General features: G+C 43.0%; 1 protein-coding gene across 2 annotated transcripts in view; it reads right to left on the bottom strand.

Annotated features, from left to right (window-relative positions):
* Positions 1-1519: 1519 nt before the first annotated feature.
* The window catches only part of STK32A (serine/threonine kinase 32A), a 400893-nt gene continuing 385399 nt past the window's right edge, over positions 1520-17013 (bottom strand). For both annotated transcript variants that reach the window (XM_073650647.1, XM_073650646.1), the window contains exons 12-13: positions 9463-9527; positions 1520-4520 (exon numbers count right to left, since the gene is read on the bottom strand). In XM_073650647.1, coding sequence (XP_073506748.1) covers positions 4436-4520; positions 9463-9527 — 150 coding nt within the window. In that variant the 3' untranslated portion in view covers positions 1520-4435. The remainder of the gene's footprint in view (positions 4521-9462; positions 9528-17013) is intronic.

Here is a 17013-nt window from a genome sequence, read left to right as displayed (position 1 = left end):
TTTGAGTGGATGTACAAATAAGACATTACAGGGAATCTGCCAGTAGGATGAACCCTTCTAAGCCTTCTACATGGGCATGTAGGTCATAGGAAGCTGAATAAAATGATACCTTCATATTTGTCATCCAATGTCTTATTCTAGAGTAATCATTGTTTTTCTTAAATGCAAATGAGCTGTTAAGATCTATGGGCCGAACATAGATCTGCATGAGAATCTGCCTCCAGAGCTTATTTTAAATGAAAGGAAGCATTACCAGTGTGAGACATATAATGACTGTGTTAGCTGTGATCTCACTGCAGAACTGAGTGTGATTATGAGAGCAAAGTGTCAGTCATTACATGTCTCACACTGCTAACACCCCCTTTCATTGAAAATAAGCTCTGGAGGCAGATATCTCATGCAGATCTGTGTCCAGCCCATAGTCCTTAACAGCTCATTTACATATAAGAGAAACGTGGATTTCTAAGGAATAAGACATAAGATTGAAGATATCAAGATATCATTTTATTCAGCTTCCTATGACTTACATGCCCATAGGAGGGTTGGTCCTACTGACAGATTCCCTTTAAATGATTTCTCAGACTTACTGTAGCTGATAGAAAACAGTCCTGTAATTAAATAGTATGTGTGTTCTTTATCCCTACTGCTTTTTACTCCAGATTAGTCAATCTAAGCTTATTTTTCAAATGTAACATGTGAATTTCGGACCAAACATATAACACAGCATACAGTATGTAAACATGTAACTCTTAATCATTATTGATGACCTACTGTATGGGTCATTTTAAAGGTGCTTTCAAGGATATATATATATATATATTTTTTTTTTTTTTTCAAAAACAAATTTTTGTTGAACCAAACCCAACGTGCCAATGACAAAATGTCAAATCTATTGATGATATTGTGATTACATGGCTGCAATGTTTCTGGGTGAGTGCATCCAATGCACTAAACGTGAATGGATGCATGATCATATGACATCACTAGATGTTACAACGTGGGCATCTTATTCCATGGTTGTTATTTATAGTGGAATTCAGTACTAGGACGAAGAAGAAGAAGTTATACATACACAAACAAATAGTGCATTCAGAAAGTACACAGATCCCTCCACTTTTTCCACATTCTGCTATGTTACAGCCGTATGTTACATGCTTCCTCTCCAACCTGAGCTTAAAGAGGTTGTCCCCTACTTTTACATTGATGCCCTATCCTTAGGATAGGTCATCAATGTCTGACACCCGGCACCCCTGCCGACCAGCTGTTATCGGTGGCGGTAGCTGCTAGCCAGAAGTACTTACTTGCGGAGCTTGGCTGTCTACTTATAGTGGCTGCTGCAGGGTATTGCACTGAATAGGAGGTGTAGTACCCCGCGGTGGCCACTACAAGTAGACAGCAAAGCTCCACAAGTAAGTACTTCCGGCTGGCGACTGCCACCACCGATAACAGCTGATCGGCGGGGATGCCGGGTGTCAGACATTGATGACCTATCCTAAGGATAGGGCATCAATGTAAGAGTATTGGATAACCTCTTTAAAAGGACCTATAGAGAAAAGGAGAAAATTCATAAATGCAGGCGTGCCAAGCTTGTAGCATTACACCCAAGAAGGCTTAAGGTTGTAAACGCTGCAAAAAGTGCTCAAGCAGAGTTCTGAGTAATGGGTCTGAATAATTAAGTAACTGTTTTAGTTTTTACATTGTAATAAATATGCACAGATTTCTATTACCCTGTTTTAGTGTTGTGGTTAGGGGAGGAACTGTATATAGAAAGGTAAAATAAATATAAAGTGCATTTAAGAATAACGCTGTAATAGACAAAATTGAGGTGAAGTCTAAATATGATCTGAATACACTGTATATTCCAAGAAGAATCTCTTAAAAGGTGGTCTGTCAGCAAGTTAGACCCTGCTTTTCTGCTGACAGCACTATGTAGGAGACAAGGAATGCAGTTTATACATACCTTGATTTTTATCCAATGCACACTGATCCTAAAAATGCCCATAAGGTGGTCCTGACCAACGTGATCTCTGCAGTAAAACTCCCCATCACCTCCCTTTGTTGAGTGACAGCTGTCACTTAGGAGCAGAAGGTAAGGGTGGTGGAGTACTTACTGCAGACGGTGCTTCAGCATTATGTACCGCCTTTTGGGAGTTTATGGGAGCAGTGCATGCAAAATTTAGGCTAGGTCAATAATTCTCAAAAAAGAAGTGCAACCAAAAACATCTGTGCAATTTGTCTGCAACTTGCCGTAATGTGACTATTTTAGAGGTGTGGTTTTGTTATAAATAAATCGGCAAATTACAGACAATTTGCATACAACTTGCATTGAAGTCTATGGCAAGTGAGTCCTGTGCTACATGTGACCACTGACAGGAAATCTAACACTTGGAAACATTTGCGGATTTGTGTTGCAGTCCCGGCAGATCTGTTTTTCAGGGTCAGACTGCTGACAGACTCTCTGTAACATGACATGGCACACCAACATCTTCAACAAAAACACATTAACACACTGCTCAAAAAAGTAAAGGGAACACTCAAATAACACATCCTAGATCTGAATGAATGAAATATTCTCATTGAATACTTTGTTCTGTACAAAGTTGAATGTGCTGACAACAAAATCACACAAAAATCATCAATGGAAATCAAATTTATTAACCAATGGAGGCCTGGATTTGGAGTCACCCCCAAAATTAAAGTGGAAAAACACACTACAGGCTGATCCAACTTTGATGTAATGTCCTTAAAACAAGTCAAAATGAGGCTCAGTATTGTGTGTGGCCTCCACTGCCTGTATGACCTCCCTACAACGCCTGGGCATGCTCCTGATGAGGTTGCGGAAGGTCTCCTGTGGGATCTCCCCCCAGACCTGGACTAAAGCATAAGCCAACTCCTGGACAGTCTGTGGTGGATGGAGCGAGACATGATGTCCCAGATGTGCTCAATCGGATTCAGGTCTGGGGAACGGGCGGGCCAGTCCATAGCTTCAATGCCTTCATCTTGCAGGAACTGCTGACACACTCCAGTCACATGAGGTCTGGCACTGTCCTGCATTAGGAGGAACCCAGGGCCAACTGCACCAGCATATGGTCTCACAAGGGGTCTGAGGATCTCATCTAGGTACCTAATGGCAGTCAGGCTACCTCTGGCGAGCACATGTAGGGCTGTGCGGCCCTCCAAAGAAATGCCAACCCACACCATTACTGACCCACTGCCAAACCAGTCATGCTGAAGGATGTTGCAGGCAGCAGACCGCTCTCCACGGCGTCTCCAGACTCTGTCACGTCTGTCACATGTGCTCAGTGTGAATCTGCTTTCATTTGTGAAGAGCACAGGGCGCCAGTGGTGACTTTGTCAATCCTGGTGTTCTGTGGCAAATGCCAAGCGTCCTGCACGGTGTTGGGCTGTGAGCACAACCCCCATCTGTGGACGTCGGGCCCTCCTACCACCCTCATGGAGTCGGTTTTTAACCGTTTATGCAGACACAAGCACATTTGTGGCCTGCTGGAGGTCATTTTGCAGGGCTCTGGCAGTGCTCCTCCTGTTCGTCCTTGCACAAAGGTGGATCTACCAGTCCTGCTGCTGTGTTGTTGCCCTCCTACGGCCCCCTCCATGTTTCCTGGTGTACTGGCCTGTCTCCTGGTAGCGCCTCCAGCCTCTGGACACTACGATGACAGACACAGCAAACCTTCTTGCCACAGCTTGCATTGATGTGCCATCCTGGATGAGCTGCACTACCTTAGCAACTTCTGTGGGTTGTAGAGTCCGTCTCATGCTACCACGAGTGTGAAAGCAGAAAAGTGACCAAAACCTCAGCCAGAAAGCATTGCTACTGAGATGTGGTCTGTGGTCCCCACCTGCAGAACCACTCCTTTATTGAGTGTGTCTTGATAATTGCCAGTAATTTCCATCTATTGTCTATTCCATTTGCACAGCAGAATGTGAAATTGATTGTCAATCAGTGTTGCTTCCTAAGTGGACAGTTTGATTTCACAGAAGTTTGATTTACTTGGAGTTATATTCTGTTGTTTAAGTGTTCCCTTTATTTTTTTGAGCAGTGTATATATAACTGGTTTTACAATTCAAATCTTTAAAAATACAAGATTAGAATATATGCTACTTCTTTAAAAAAGAGAAACAAAACAAATAAAAAATAGCCTAGAAAATATTCCTAGTGCATTAAAAAATTCTAAAATATTTTAGTGCAAAACGCATCAAGATTCGGCCATAATCATTTGCAAAGAAAATAACTTAAGTTTAGCTTTATTTCCATATAATTTAATGAGCAGATTATTATTAAAAAATAAAGATCACAAATGACTATGACCATTAGAAGTTTGGTGTAACTTTCTATTCAGAAAGTGCCATTTCTTAATTGTTAGATACAGTAAATCATGATTTATGACTGTACTACTAATGTAGAGGAGCGGAGAGACTATAGATTGTTATTTCTTCCATCCTCGTCTTTGGTTTGAGCCTCAGACAAATCTTCTTGGCTTTCATTGAGGTCTTGTTTACTTCTGTAATTAAACGCATAATAATTAAAAATACATTTTCTTCTCCAGTGTAATCTACAGTGTTTCCCTGAAAATAAGATGGGCTCTTATATTATTTTATTATTTTTGGCTCCAAAAGATGGGTTAGGGCTTATTTTCAGGGGATGTCAATTTTTTTTTCCATGAATAACAATCCACATTTATTTTTGAACAAAAAAAAAGCAACATTTATGTCATCACACACACACTGCACATTATATATATATATATATATATATATATATATATATATATATATATATATATATACATAAACACACACTGCACATACACATGTATCAGTATTTGATACACTGCCGATTTTCCAAGTATCCCCACCCACAAAGAATGGAGAGGTCTGTATTTTTTATCATAGGTACACTTCAACTGCGAGAGACAGAATCTTAAAAAAAATCCAGAAAATCACATGTATCATTTTTACGTAATTAATTTGCATTTCATTGTATGAAATAAGTATTTCATACAATAGAAAAACAGAACTTAATATTTGGTACAGAAACCTTTGTTTGCAAATCCAGTTCTTGACCAAGTTTGCACACACTGCAGCAGGGATTTTGATCCACTCCTCCATACAGATCTTCTCCAGATCTTTCAGATTTCTGGGCTGACACTGGGCAACATTGAGATTCAGCTCCCACAAAAGATTTTCTATTGGGTTCAGGTCTGGAGACTGGTGAGGCCACTCAAGGACCCTGAAATGCTTCTTACGGAGTCACTCCTTAGTTGCCCTGGCTGTGTGTTTCGGGTCATTGTCATGCTGGAAGACCCAGCCACAGCCCATCTTCAATGCTCTTACTGAGGGAAGGAGATTGTTGACCAAAATCTCACTATACATGACCCCATCCATCTTCCCTTCAATATGATGCAGTCATCCTGTCCCCTTTGCAGAAAAGCATCCACAAAGTATGATGTTTCCCCCACCATGCTTTACGGTTGGGACTGTGTTCTTGGGGTTGCACTCCTCCTTTTTTTTCCTTCAAACACGGCAAGTGGAGTTGATACCAAAAAGTTCTATTTTCGTCTAATCTGACCACATGACCTTCTCCCATGCTTCCTCTGGATCATCCAGATAGTCATTGGCGAACTTCAAATGGGCCTGGACATGTGCTGACGTGAGCAGGGGGATCTTGCATGCCCTGCAGGATTTTAATCCGTGACGGCATAGTGTGTTACTTAATGTTTGAGACTGTGATCCCAGCTTTCTTCAGGTCATCGACCAGGTCCTCACATGTAGTTCTGGACTGATTCCTGAACTTTCTCAGAATCATCCTTACCTCACGAGGCGAGATCTTGCATGGAGCCCCAGACCAAGGAAGATTGACAGTCATCTTGTGTTTCTTCCATTTTCTAATAATTGTGCCAACAGTTGTTGCCATCTCACCTAGCTGCTTTCCTATTGTCCTGTAGCTCATCTCAGCAGGTCTACAATTTTGTCCATAGTGTCCTTAGACAGCTCTTTGGTCTTGGCCATGGTGTAGAGTCTGGGAATTTCTTGCTGATTGGTAGGTGATCAAATACTTATTTCATGCAATAAAATGCAATTTAATTATTTAAAAATCATACAATGTGATTTTCTGGTTTTTATTTTTAGATTCTGTCTCTCACAGGTGAAGTGTACCTACAAGAAAAATTATAGACCTCTACATTCTTTGTAGGTGGCAATGTATCAAATACTTATTTTCCCCACTGTAGGTACACACACAAACTGCACATATCAGCCTGCCTCCTTTTCAGTTCCTCTAGACTCCCGGCAGTTAAAGGACCTTTGGTAACATCATGGTCACATGATCATGATGTCACCAAAGGTCCTTAAACAGTCTTAACCTCGGAACAGAAACGCAAGGGGCCCATAAGAGAGTGGGGTCCCTAGGCAATTGCCCACTTTTTTCCTTCCCCCAACATTGGCCCTGACTGTAATTAGGGCATATTTTTGGAGTAGGGCTTGTGTTTAAGCATACTTTCAAAATCCTTTAAAATCATACCAGGGCTTATTTCGGGGTAGGTCTTATTTTTTGGGGGGAAACACAGTATCTGCTGCTCTCTACTAGTGTTTATTGACAAGACTGCAGCACCACACCATGACTATTGAACCTACTGATTGGCTGCAACGGTCACATGCTGTGCACAAAATATCCTCTCTGTAGCTCGGTCAACAATCACTGACATAGAGCAATAGAGTGGCAGTTCTAGATGGGTAGACACTTTGGTAGAAAAATACTGTTTGATTTAGTATTTTAAAACATAAGCAGTCTTGCTCCCATTTTTTTTATAATACCAGACAACCTCTTTTACCTTGTTCTCTCACTACAATTTAGTTTGTTCTTTTGACCACACTTGACAAAAGAATGAAGAAATGGCTGTAGCTAGTCAAAGTATTATCATGTATAATAAAAAAGCAAAATTGAAAGGAATTAATTTCCTTTTTTATCAACTCTTTATTAATGCAGAGAGAACACTAAGCTTCACAATGGAAGAGTGCTGGATGCACAAGGGATAAGTACAAGTACATTGTCAAGTAGCTGCGCTGGCACGAGGGTAATGATAATGACACAATAAATATAAAGACATGACTCAAGGACAGGGATTACCAATAATGTGTGATCTTCATTTAGAATGGGAACACTAATCTAAAAACCATAAGGACAGTAGTTTATTTAAGCAACTGAAAAAAGGAACTAGTACAATGGTCAATGGGATCATATACTGTTGACTTAAAGGGAATGTTCAGTCTTAAACTACAAGACTACAGTCTCTCTATGTGACTGCAGACTTGTGAATCCTAACATCGCGCGCACTGTGCACTTTGATGATTTTCTGGTGCCAGTACCGATACCAGGCGATCATGTTGTAAGGGTGGTAGACTATGCTGCAGCGTTCCTACCCCTGAAGACGCCAATGTGAAATGTGTTGCAATGTATTGTGATATGGTAATGCATAATATATAGGGTAGGATGTGATAGTGTATAAGATAAGACTGTAGTATAGGTAGTGATGATAGAGTAAGTTAGGATAGAGTTAATGTTTGGGACTGGCCCATAATGGGAGAGGATTTGTGTTAGAGCAAGTGACTGCTTCTTGACTTAGTTAGTGTGGGAGTTTGGAGTGAACATGAGCCGTGCTGCCAATGGAGTGATCCACAGTTAAGAGGAGACTTAAGAGCAGGGATAGGGAGATCCTAAAGGAGAGGTAATTGATTAGTCACTGTGGCCTTCCGGAGGAGGCATCTGTGGATAGGAGCTGACTCACAAACCTTGAGCTTGTGCTGAAGCTAAAGGGCCTAAACAGGACTGAGTTTGTGGGACTAGTGGGGGTCCAGTTTGGTAGACCAGGGCACCAGCAGTGGAAGAAATAGAACGAGGAGCCGCTGAGTGAGTAGAGGGATTTGCTGATCAGGACTGTGGCGTTAAAGCTGGGTTCTGGCGATGTAGGATGAAACAAAAATGCTGCAGAGCCCTGGAATAGAACTTCAGAGGCAGGATACGGTGTGAGGGAAAAGGCTTTATGCAGTACAGCAAATGACCATGAGACTTTGTGCCCACTAGCCCTTGTATATATCCTTTGCCAAGTTATCATTCAGTAAATACTATGTTTGAATGACAATTTCCTTATACATACCTCTGGCCAGTCAGCACCGCCTCTCTTCATACACTTGTATTGAGCGAGGCCATGCTCCGTCTAGTGTTTGCAGACGGCCAGTGGTGCATCCGACTAGAAGGTGCAGCCTTGCTCAATACAAGTGTATGGAGAGCGAAGCCACGCCCACTAGCCGGGAGTATGTATAACTCATACATACCTTCCGGTCCCGGGTCTGAAACCAGCAAATCCCCGCCGCGCAGAGTGCGCGCGATGGGGGGATTCATAAGTCTGCAGTCACACATAGGGAATGCAGACTTATGACTGGACAACCCCTTTATTTGACCTGTGGAACACATGGTCCTGGCCAGCCCACACCACGGGCTACATGAGGCCTGCAGCGGCGTGATGCCTACACAGCATAAGTCCACACACCCAGCCAGGACCCACACTTTCATGTAGCATGCCGAGGTGTAAAGGGAGACGAGTACCTCGCCCACAGCTATTGCCCGGGCCACGCTACAATGTGATCACAAGTACTCGATTTGCATACTCTCAGCCACATTCCAACTAGAATGTTTCTGGCCTCGCTCGATACACTTGCATTGAACGAGACCGTGCCCATCTAGTCAGATTGTGGCCAGGAGTATGCATATCTCATACTTTCACTCACATGACCACCACTCCCAGCACAGGAGAATCCTGACAGCGTGCAGTGCGGGTGACGTGATGTCAGACAGAGACTGCAGACTTGTGTTTTTAGACCGAACAGCCCTATAAGCATCTTTCTACCCTGGGGCTGTGAAAATACCATACATTCATCATATATAATCATCTTATGTTGAGCCCTCTGTTTGCCTTGCGCAGCCTGCTCTGCTCAGATCAGAGTTCCTTTCTACCAGCTTCCAAAATGGTTGCTACAGTGGCATGGGGGAGCTCAGTGGCAAGTCTAAACTTTGCCTCCTGTGGATTACCTGTCCACAGCACAGGAAAGCCATGGGAGTTTAGATTAAGAAGCAGTTGGAAAGGAACATTGATCTGAGCAGAGGAGGCAGCAGGAGACAAACAGAAGGCACAGGTAGAATAATGTGTATTGTCAAGTCTCTTTATGATCCCCGGGTAGGGGGTCACTGTATGCAATCCCATGCATATATTAAAAGTGACCCAAATGTCTATTTATACTTTAGTATATAGGAACATTTTCACTTAATATAATGAAACAAGGAAATACATGGATATCTGAACAAAAGACAAGCAAAAAGCTCATTATTTACATTGTTAAGGAAGCAAAAAACGAGTCTATAATTTTTTGCAGGTATCATTCTATACTTACTTCTCTCTGTTGAAAACAATGAAATCTCTCTCCACAGTATCTAAGTGTTTTTGCAAATTGCCATTCTTCGATATTACAAAGAACAATCCAGGCAGGAAAGAAATAAAGAAAAGAATACAGCATTTAATAAGCTAAAAATGACTTCTACATGTATACAAATACCAAAATAGATATGTAGCCAATTTTAACTTAAAGAAGTTGGTCACTAATTTATAAGTCTCTTTTATGTGAACTAACTGCCATAGAAAAGCACTTTACTAAATACCTTACTTTACCATATCCTTCTGTTACCAGAGCTGCTCTCTTGGTCACTTGATCTCTGGCAGGAATCTTGGGTGTCGCTTGCTTTGTGAATGGGCAGGGCTCTATTCAGCAGAGCTCACACTGCTCCCGTGCATGCTGCTGCACACACAACTCTCCCTGTAGCCACAGCTCTACCTTCTATATATAATATATATATATATATATATATATATATATATATACAGTACAGACCAAAAGTTTGGACACACCTTCTCATTTAAAGATTTTTCTGTATTTTCATGACTTTGAAAATTGTACATTCACACTGAAGGCATCAAAACTATGAATTAACACATGTTGAATTATATACTTAACAAAAAAGTGTGAAACAACTGAAAATATGTCTTATATTCTAGGTTCTTCAAAGTAGCCACCTTTTGCTTTGATGACTGCTTTGCACACTCTGGGCATTCTCTTGATGAGCATCAAGAGGTAGTCACCGGAAATGGTTTTGACTTCACAGGTGTGCCCTGTCAGGTTTAATAAGTGGGATTTCTTGCCTTATAAATGGGGTTGGGACCATCAGTTGTGTTGTGCAGAAGTCAGGTGGATACACAGCTGAAAGTCCTACTGAATAGACTGTTAGAATTTGTATTATGGCAAGAAAAAAGCAGCTAAGTAAAGAAAAACGAGTGGCCATCATTACTTTAAGAAATGAAGGTCAGTCAGTGCGAAAATTGGGCAAACTTTGAAAGTGTCTCCAAGTGCAGTTGCAAAAACCATCAAGCGCTACAAAGAAACTGGCTCACATGAGGACCGCCCCAGGAAAGGAAGACCAAGAGTCATCTCTGCTTCTGAGAATAAGTTTATCCGAGTCACCAGCCTCAGAAATCGCAAGTTAACAGCAGCTCAGATTAGAGACCAGGTCAATGCCACACAGAGTTCTAGCAGCAGACACATATCTACAACAACTGTTAAGAGGAGACTTTGTGCAGCAGGCCTTCATGGTAAAATAGCTGCTAGGAAACCACTGCTAAGAACAGGCAACAAGCAGAAGAGACTTGTTTGGGCTAAAGAACACAAGGAATGGACATTAGACCAGTGGAAATCTGTGCTTTGGTCTGATGAGTCCAAATTTGAGATCTTTGTTTCCAATCACCGTGTCTTTGTGCGACGCAGAAAAGGTGAACGGATGGACTCTACATGCCTGGTTCCCACCGTGAAGCATGGAGGAGGAGGTGTGATGGTGTGGGGGTGCTTTGCTGGTGACACTGTTGGGGATTTATTCAAAATTGTAGGCATACTGAACCAGCATGGCTACCACAGCATCTTGCAGCGGCATGCTATTCCATCAAGTTTGCGTTTAGTTGGACCATCATTTATTTATCAACAGGACAATGACCCCAAACACACCTCCAAGCTGTGTAAGGGCTATTTGACCAAGAATGAGAGTGATGGGGTGCTACGCCAGATGAGCTGGCCTCCACAGTCACCAGACCTGAACCCAATCGAGATGGTTTGGGGTGAGCTGGACTGCAGAGTGAAGGCAAAAGGGCCAACAAGTGCTAAGCATCTCTGGGAACTCCTTCAAGATTGTTGGAAGACCATTTCCGGTGACTACCTCTTGAAGCTCATCAAGAGAATGCCAAGAGTGTGCAAAGCAGTCATCAAAGCAAAAGGTGGCTACTTTGAAGAACCTAGAATATAAGACATATTTTCAGTTGTTTCACACTTTTTTGTTAAGCATAAAATTCCACATGTGTTAATTCATAGTTTTGATGCCTTCAGTGTGAATGTACAATTTTCATAGTCATGAAAATACAGAAAAATCTTTAAATGAGAAGGTGTGTCCAAAGACATTAAAACAACATTCTATCTTCCCTCATCCATCCATTTATCAACCCAGCAGCATTAACCCCTTTACGACATCCGCTGTACGTGTACAGCACCGCGGGAGGTGTGTCCTGCAAACCGCTGTACATGTATGGCGTGACGATCGCGCAAGCTCACGCCAAACTCCAGCGTGATCAAATGTGGGTGTCAGCTCTATATGAGAGCTGACACCCTGCAGCAACACCCACTATTTGTCCTAGCGCTGATCGCAGGCGTTTACCCCCTTTGATGCCGCTGTCATTGATCAGCTAATTTTTTCCTATTATCCATTTTGAAAATTAAAAACTTGAGGCTAAAGCAACATTTTAGTGGAAAAAATGGTAATTTTCCATTGACTCAGGCCAATGTTATACAATTCTGTGAATCGCCTGAGAGTTAAGCTTTCCACTATCCATAGGGTATCAGTGTACTCAGGAGAAATCACACAACATACTTTGGGGTCCATTTTCTCCTGTTACCCTTGTGAAAAAGACAAATCTGGGACTAAAGCAACATTTATGTGGGAAAAATTTATTTTTTCATTTTCACGGTTCAACGTTATAAAATTCTGTGATGCACCTGCAGGTTCAAGGTGCTCACCACACCTCTAGATAAGTTCTTTGAAGAGTGAAGTTTCCAAAATGGGGTCACTTGTCGGGAGTTTCTACTGTTTAGGCACATTAGGGGCTCTGGAAACGCGACATGGTGTCCAGTCCACTATCTATTACAGACAATTTTACGCTCCAAAAGTCAAATGGTGCTCCTTCCCTTCCAAGCCATGCCGTGCGCCCAAAGAGTAGTTTTCCACCACATATGGATATGGGCATACTCAGGAGAAACTGCACAACAAATTATATCATCCTTTTTCTCCTGTTACCCTTTTTAAAATGCAAAATTTGGGGCTAAATCAATATTTTGGTGGGAAATAAAATACATTTTTTACTGACCGTAAAATCTTTTTCTCGTAGTCTTAATTGTGGGACACAGAACCATGGGACAGTCTGCTGTCGCCTGGAGACTGACACTATTATTGCAATTTAATAAAATTGGCTCCTCTCCAGCAGACAATACCTGTCCCTTGCTGGAACCAGGCTTCCTCAGTTTTGTGAGAAAGCAGTAGGAGGAGAAAAGAAAAGAATTAAGGCATGAGGAAACATAACTGTACTCCAACCTGGCAACCAAGGGAGGGAGCTTTGTCCCCCAATTAAGACTACGAGAAACAGATTTTACAGTAAGTAAAAAGCTATTTTTCTCGTTCGTCTTATTGGGGGACCCAGAACCATGCGACGTCCTAAAACCGTCCCTAGGGTGGGCTATAGTATTAAATATCATACTGTTATCACCCAGTCTTCCGATGTAACTCAAGCGGAAGTCTGGGCTACTGCTACCTGCAGTATCTTCTTACCAAAACTTGCATCTGCTGAGGCAAAAGTGTACACCCTGTAAAACTTAGAAAATGTATGCACCGATGCCCAAGTAGCTGCTTTACAGCACTGCAAAGCCGATGCCTGATGACAAACCACCCAGGAAGCTCCAACCACTCGCATGGAGTGTGACCTAATCCTACTAATCCTAAACAGGGCCACACTGACCTTAGCCTTATAGGTCTGGATAATAGCTGTCTTGATCCAGCGGGGAATAGTTGCTTTAGAAGCGGCCTGACCCCTAAGAGGGCCCTGTGGTATAACAAATAATCAGAACCAGAACTCCTAAATGAGGCGGTGGTTGATAAATAATACCTTACAGCTCTAACAATGTCCAACCTGTGCAGAGCTATCAATTGGATGAGATGGTGCCAGACAAAAGACTGTAAAATAATATCACCATTAAGATGAAAACTCAAAACTACCTTAGGAAATAGGACGGAAATTGCCTCAATACTACTTTATCCTGATGAAGAATAAGGTAAGAGGCATGACAAGATAGAGATGTAAGCTCCGAGATGCTCCTAATAGAAGTGATGGCTATAAGAAAAGCTACCTTATAAGAAAGAAAAAGTGTAGAGATCTCCCTGATAGGCTCTAAAGGCAGAGACTCAAAAGCCCCTAAAACAATATTCAGATTCCAAGGGTCCAAGGGAGCCCGATAGGGTGGCTTAATGTGTGGAACCCACTGGAGAAAAGTCTTAACCTGAGGTATAGATGCCAAATCCCTCTGGAACAGAACACCCAGGGCAGATACCTGACCCTTGAGGGAGTTAAGCACCAGCCCTGCTTCCAATCCAGACTGTAATAAGGAGAGCAGCACTGGCAAGAAAAAAAATATTGGCGAAGTACTAGTAGACTCACAACAATGAAAAGAAGCCCTCGTAGTGCTATGGTAGACTCACAATGAGGATGGCTTCTAAGCTCTAATCATAGTCTGAATGACTGATTTAGCTAGACCTGCTGCCTTCAAAATCGTGGCTTCCACAGCCAAGGCGTCAAATTGAGTGTCCGGAAATTTGGATGGAAGAACGAACCCTGGGACAGAAAGTACAAGTGGACCAGAAGAGCCCATGGGACATTCACTAAGATATTGATCACATCCAAATACCAGGCCCTCCAAGACCAATCTGGAGCAATGAGAATGATTGGAATACCCTTTGCCCTTATCTTCTTGAGAAATTTTGGTAAAATAAAAATTAATAAACCACCATATTCCTCACCTGTCTAACAAGAAGTTAATCCATATCTGTCCCACAAAGAACTCAAGCTCTGCTACATCTGGGTGGTTTGTTGAGTGCCAGCATGATGCGACCACTAACCAAGCAAGCCAGAACACACTGAGACAGGAGTGTGATTATGCTTCTGCAGTGTGTAGCGCTGACGTGAGAAAGGTCACCGGAGTTCATAGCTGATGAACCCTGGTAACCTCGCTGACGTCACTGCTCTCTGCGTAAGAACTTTCTCACATCATGCTAGCACTCAACAAACCAGTCAGATGTAGCAGAGCTGGAGTTATTCGTGGGACAGATATGGATGATCTTCTCATCGGACAGGTGAGGAATATGGTGGTTTATTATTTTTTATTTTACAGTAAGAAATGGGAAAAAGAGGGACGGGGAGTATTTATTTAAAGTAAAGGAGGCTGTCTTTCTTTCAATTAAAGGACTTTATCCTGGCTGTGTATTTTTTACAATCTGAATATGGGGTTAGTAATGGGGGCGTCTTATAGACACCTCTCAATTACTAAACTATGAGATTGACGTCAGCTGATATTACTAAGCTGACATCAACCCCACAACTATTACCCCACTTGCCACCGCACCAGGGCAAATAGGAAGAGCCGGGTAAAGCGCCAGAATTGGCACATCTAATAGATGCGCCTTTTCTGGGGCTGCAGGCTGCTATTTTTAGGCTGGAGAGGGCTAATATCCATTTATTTATAGCACAGGCGCCGGCTGATGAATACTCTCATCAGCCTCGCCTTCTCTTGCTGCTATCAGCGAGACCAGGTGTAGGATGATGAGAGTAGTACTCTCTCAAAAGTCGACGCTTGTGACCGGTGGTAAGCTTTTTACTGCCGGTCCCAGCTGCTGCGTGGGAACCGCATTGCTCTGATCAGCAATAATGAACTTACCGCCCATCAAAGCTGGTGTTTCTCCCGCTGTCACACAGATGACAGCGTGGAAAACACTGGATGTTCGGGTTTGAGTGGGGTCCAGGTTCGGGTTTGAGTTCGGGTAATGTTCTGGTACCCAAACCAAACTTTTTTTTAACATTCGGCCGAACCCGCTGGACCCAAACATCCACGAGTTCACCCATCTCTACTGAACAGATAATCTTTTCTCTTCTTGAAGAAACACCTATGTCTGAACAGTGTCGAACACCATTCCCAGAAACCATAAGCTACTATGTTGGAACTAAAATAAACGTTGTTCAACCGAATCGCTTCAGAGTCTAAAGAACAATCTGCAGGCTCTCTAGATCTGGAGCAAAGGATGGTGCTTTGATAAGATTATCATCCAGAAAGGGGAAAACAATTAACCTCCTGGACCATAGCAGTGCCATAACTGGGGCCAGGATCTTCATGAATATGCTGGGTGCTGTGGCCAGCCCGAAAGGGAGAGCTCTGAACTGATAGTGATCGTGATTGACTGCAAACCGAAGAAATCGCTGATGGGCTGGAAATATTGGCACATCCATTTAAGAGTCTGAAATATCTACCGAAGAAAGAAATTCCCCGGCTTCCATGGATGCGACCACTGACCGGAGCGACTCCATCTTGAAGTGACAAAGCCAAACCCATTTGTTCAGGCGCCTAAAATCTAAATAGGCGGTACTGAACTGTCTGTTTTGGGGATAACGAATAGGTTTTAATAAAACTCCCTGACTTGCTCTGAAGTGGGAACAGCTACAATCATCTCTAAAGCAGGGAAGCTATCGCCTGGTGCAAACTGACTCTTATGTTGGGAGACCCGGGAGGGAAAGAGCAAAAGTAACAATCCTGAAGTAGAGTGGTGAATTCTATTCTGTAACCCGAAGAGATGACCTCCCTTACCTAAAGATCATTGATTGCCCCCAGCCATGACTCCTGAAAAAGGAGGAAGCGGTAACCCACCCGATAAAAATCCCTGACTGGGGGCTGCCCATCAAGCATTGATCTTCCTGCCACCTCTGGACCTGGGGGGCCTGGACCCTGATCTAGAAGGGCGTCCGGCAGGTGTTGCTCTAAAGGTAGCTCTCCTCGGCTCCTGGGAGACTTTTGGTCTACCCTGCCCACCTTACTCGTCCGGTGCAGGAAATTGACGAAAGGGACGGACCTGCAAGGCCTCCGAAAAGGATAGCTGTCAATGGACTGAGGAAGCAGGGTGCTTCTGCCACCTGTAGCTTCCAAAATTAACTTATCTAGCCTGGTCCAAAATAAGCAAGAACCTTGGAATGGTAGTCCTCTCAGAGACTTCTTTGAAGCTAGGTCAACTCTCCACACCTTGAGCCACAGCATGCAGTGAATTGATTGAACATCTAAGGATGCTGAACAGAGATACTTCCCTGCCTTCACAATCTGATCCACGATCTCGGCTAATTCCCAATCCTGGGAACCAGCCCAGAAACTTTGTCGCAAATGTTTAGTCCATGCCATTATTGTCTTGGAAACCCAAGTGGCAGAAAAGGCTTGGCAAAGGACAAAACCTGCCGCCTCAAAAGCGGACCTCACTACAGACTATATGTCTATCCGTGGGGCTTCTAAGTGCAATCTTGGCAAGGGGTAGAGAGGTCAGTTTGGATAAGTGAGACACCGGAGTACCCTGGTGGAGTAGACCAAGCGGCCACCAGCTCTGCTGGGAAGGGATATAACACCTCCATAGGGCTACACTTTTGAAAGCGTTTGTCTGGGTGTTCCCATGCATTCTGTAACACCTCTGTAAATTCCTCATGGTTAGAAAAGAGCTAACAATGCGTTTACCCCTCCTAAAAAAACCAGCTTCAGGAACGGGAGGTGGGGGAAGGCGCA

This window comes from Phyllobates terribilis, unplaced genomic scaffold (genome assembly GCF_046119375.1).
Source record: "Phyllobates terribilis strain yellow unplaced genomic scaffold, ASM4611937v1 Scaffold_11__3_contigs__length_659146591, whole genome shotgun sequence".
Lineage (NCBI taxonomy): Eukaryota > Metazoa > Chordata > Amphibia > Anura > Dendrobatidae > Phyllobates > Phyllobates terribilis.
Note: the sequence above shows the minus strand (reverse complement) of the source record. Positions and strands in the feature narration are given on the sequence as shown.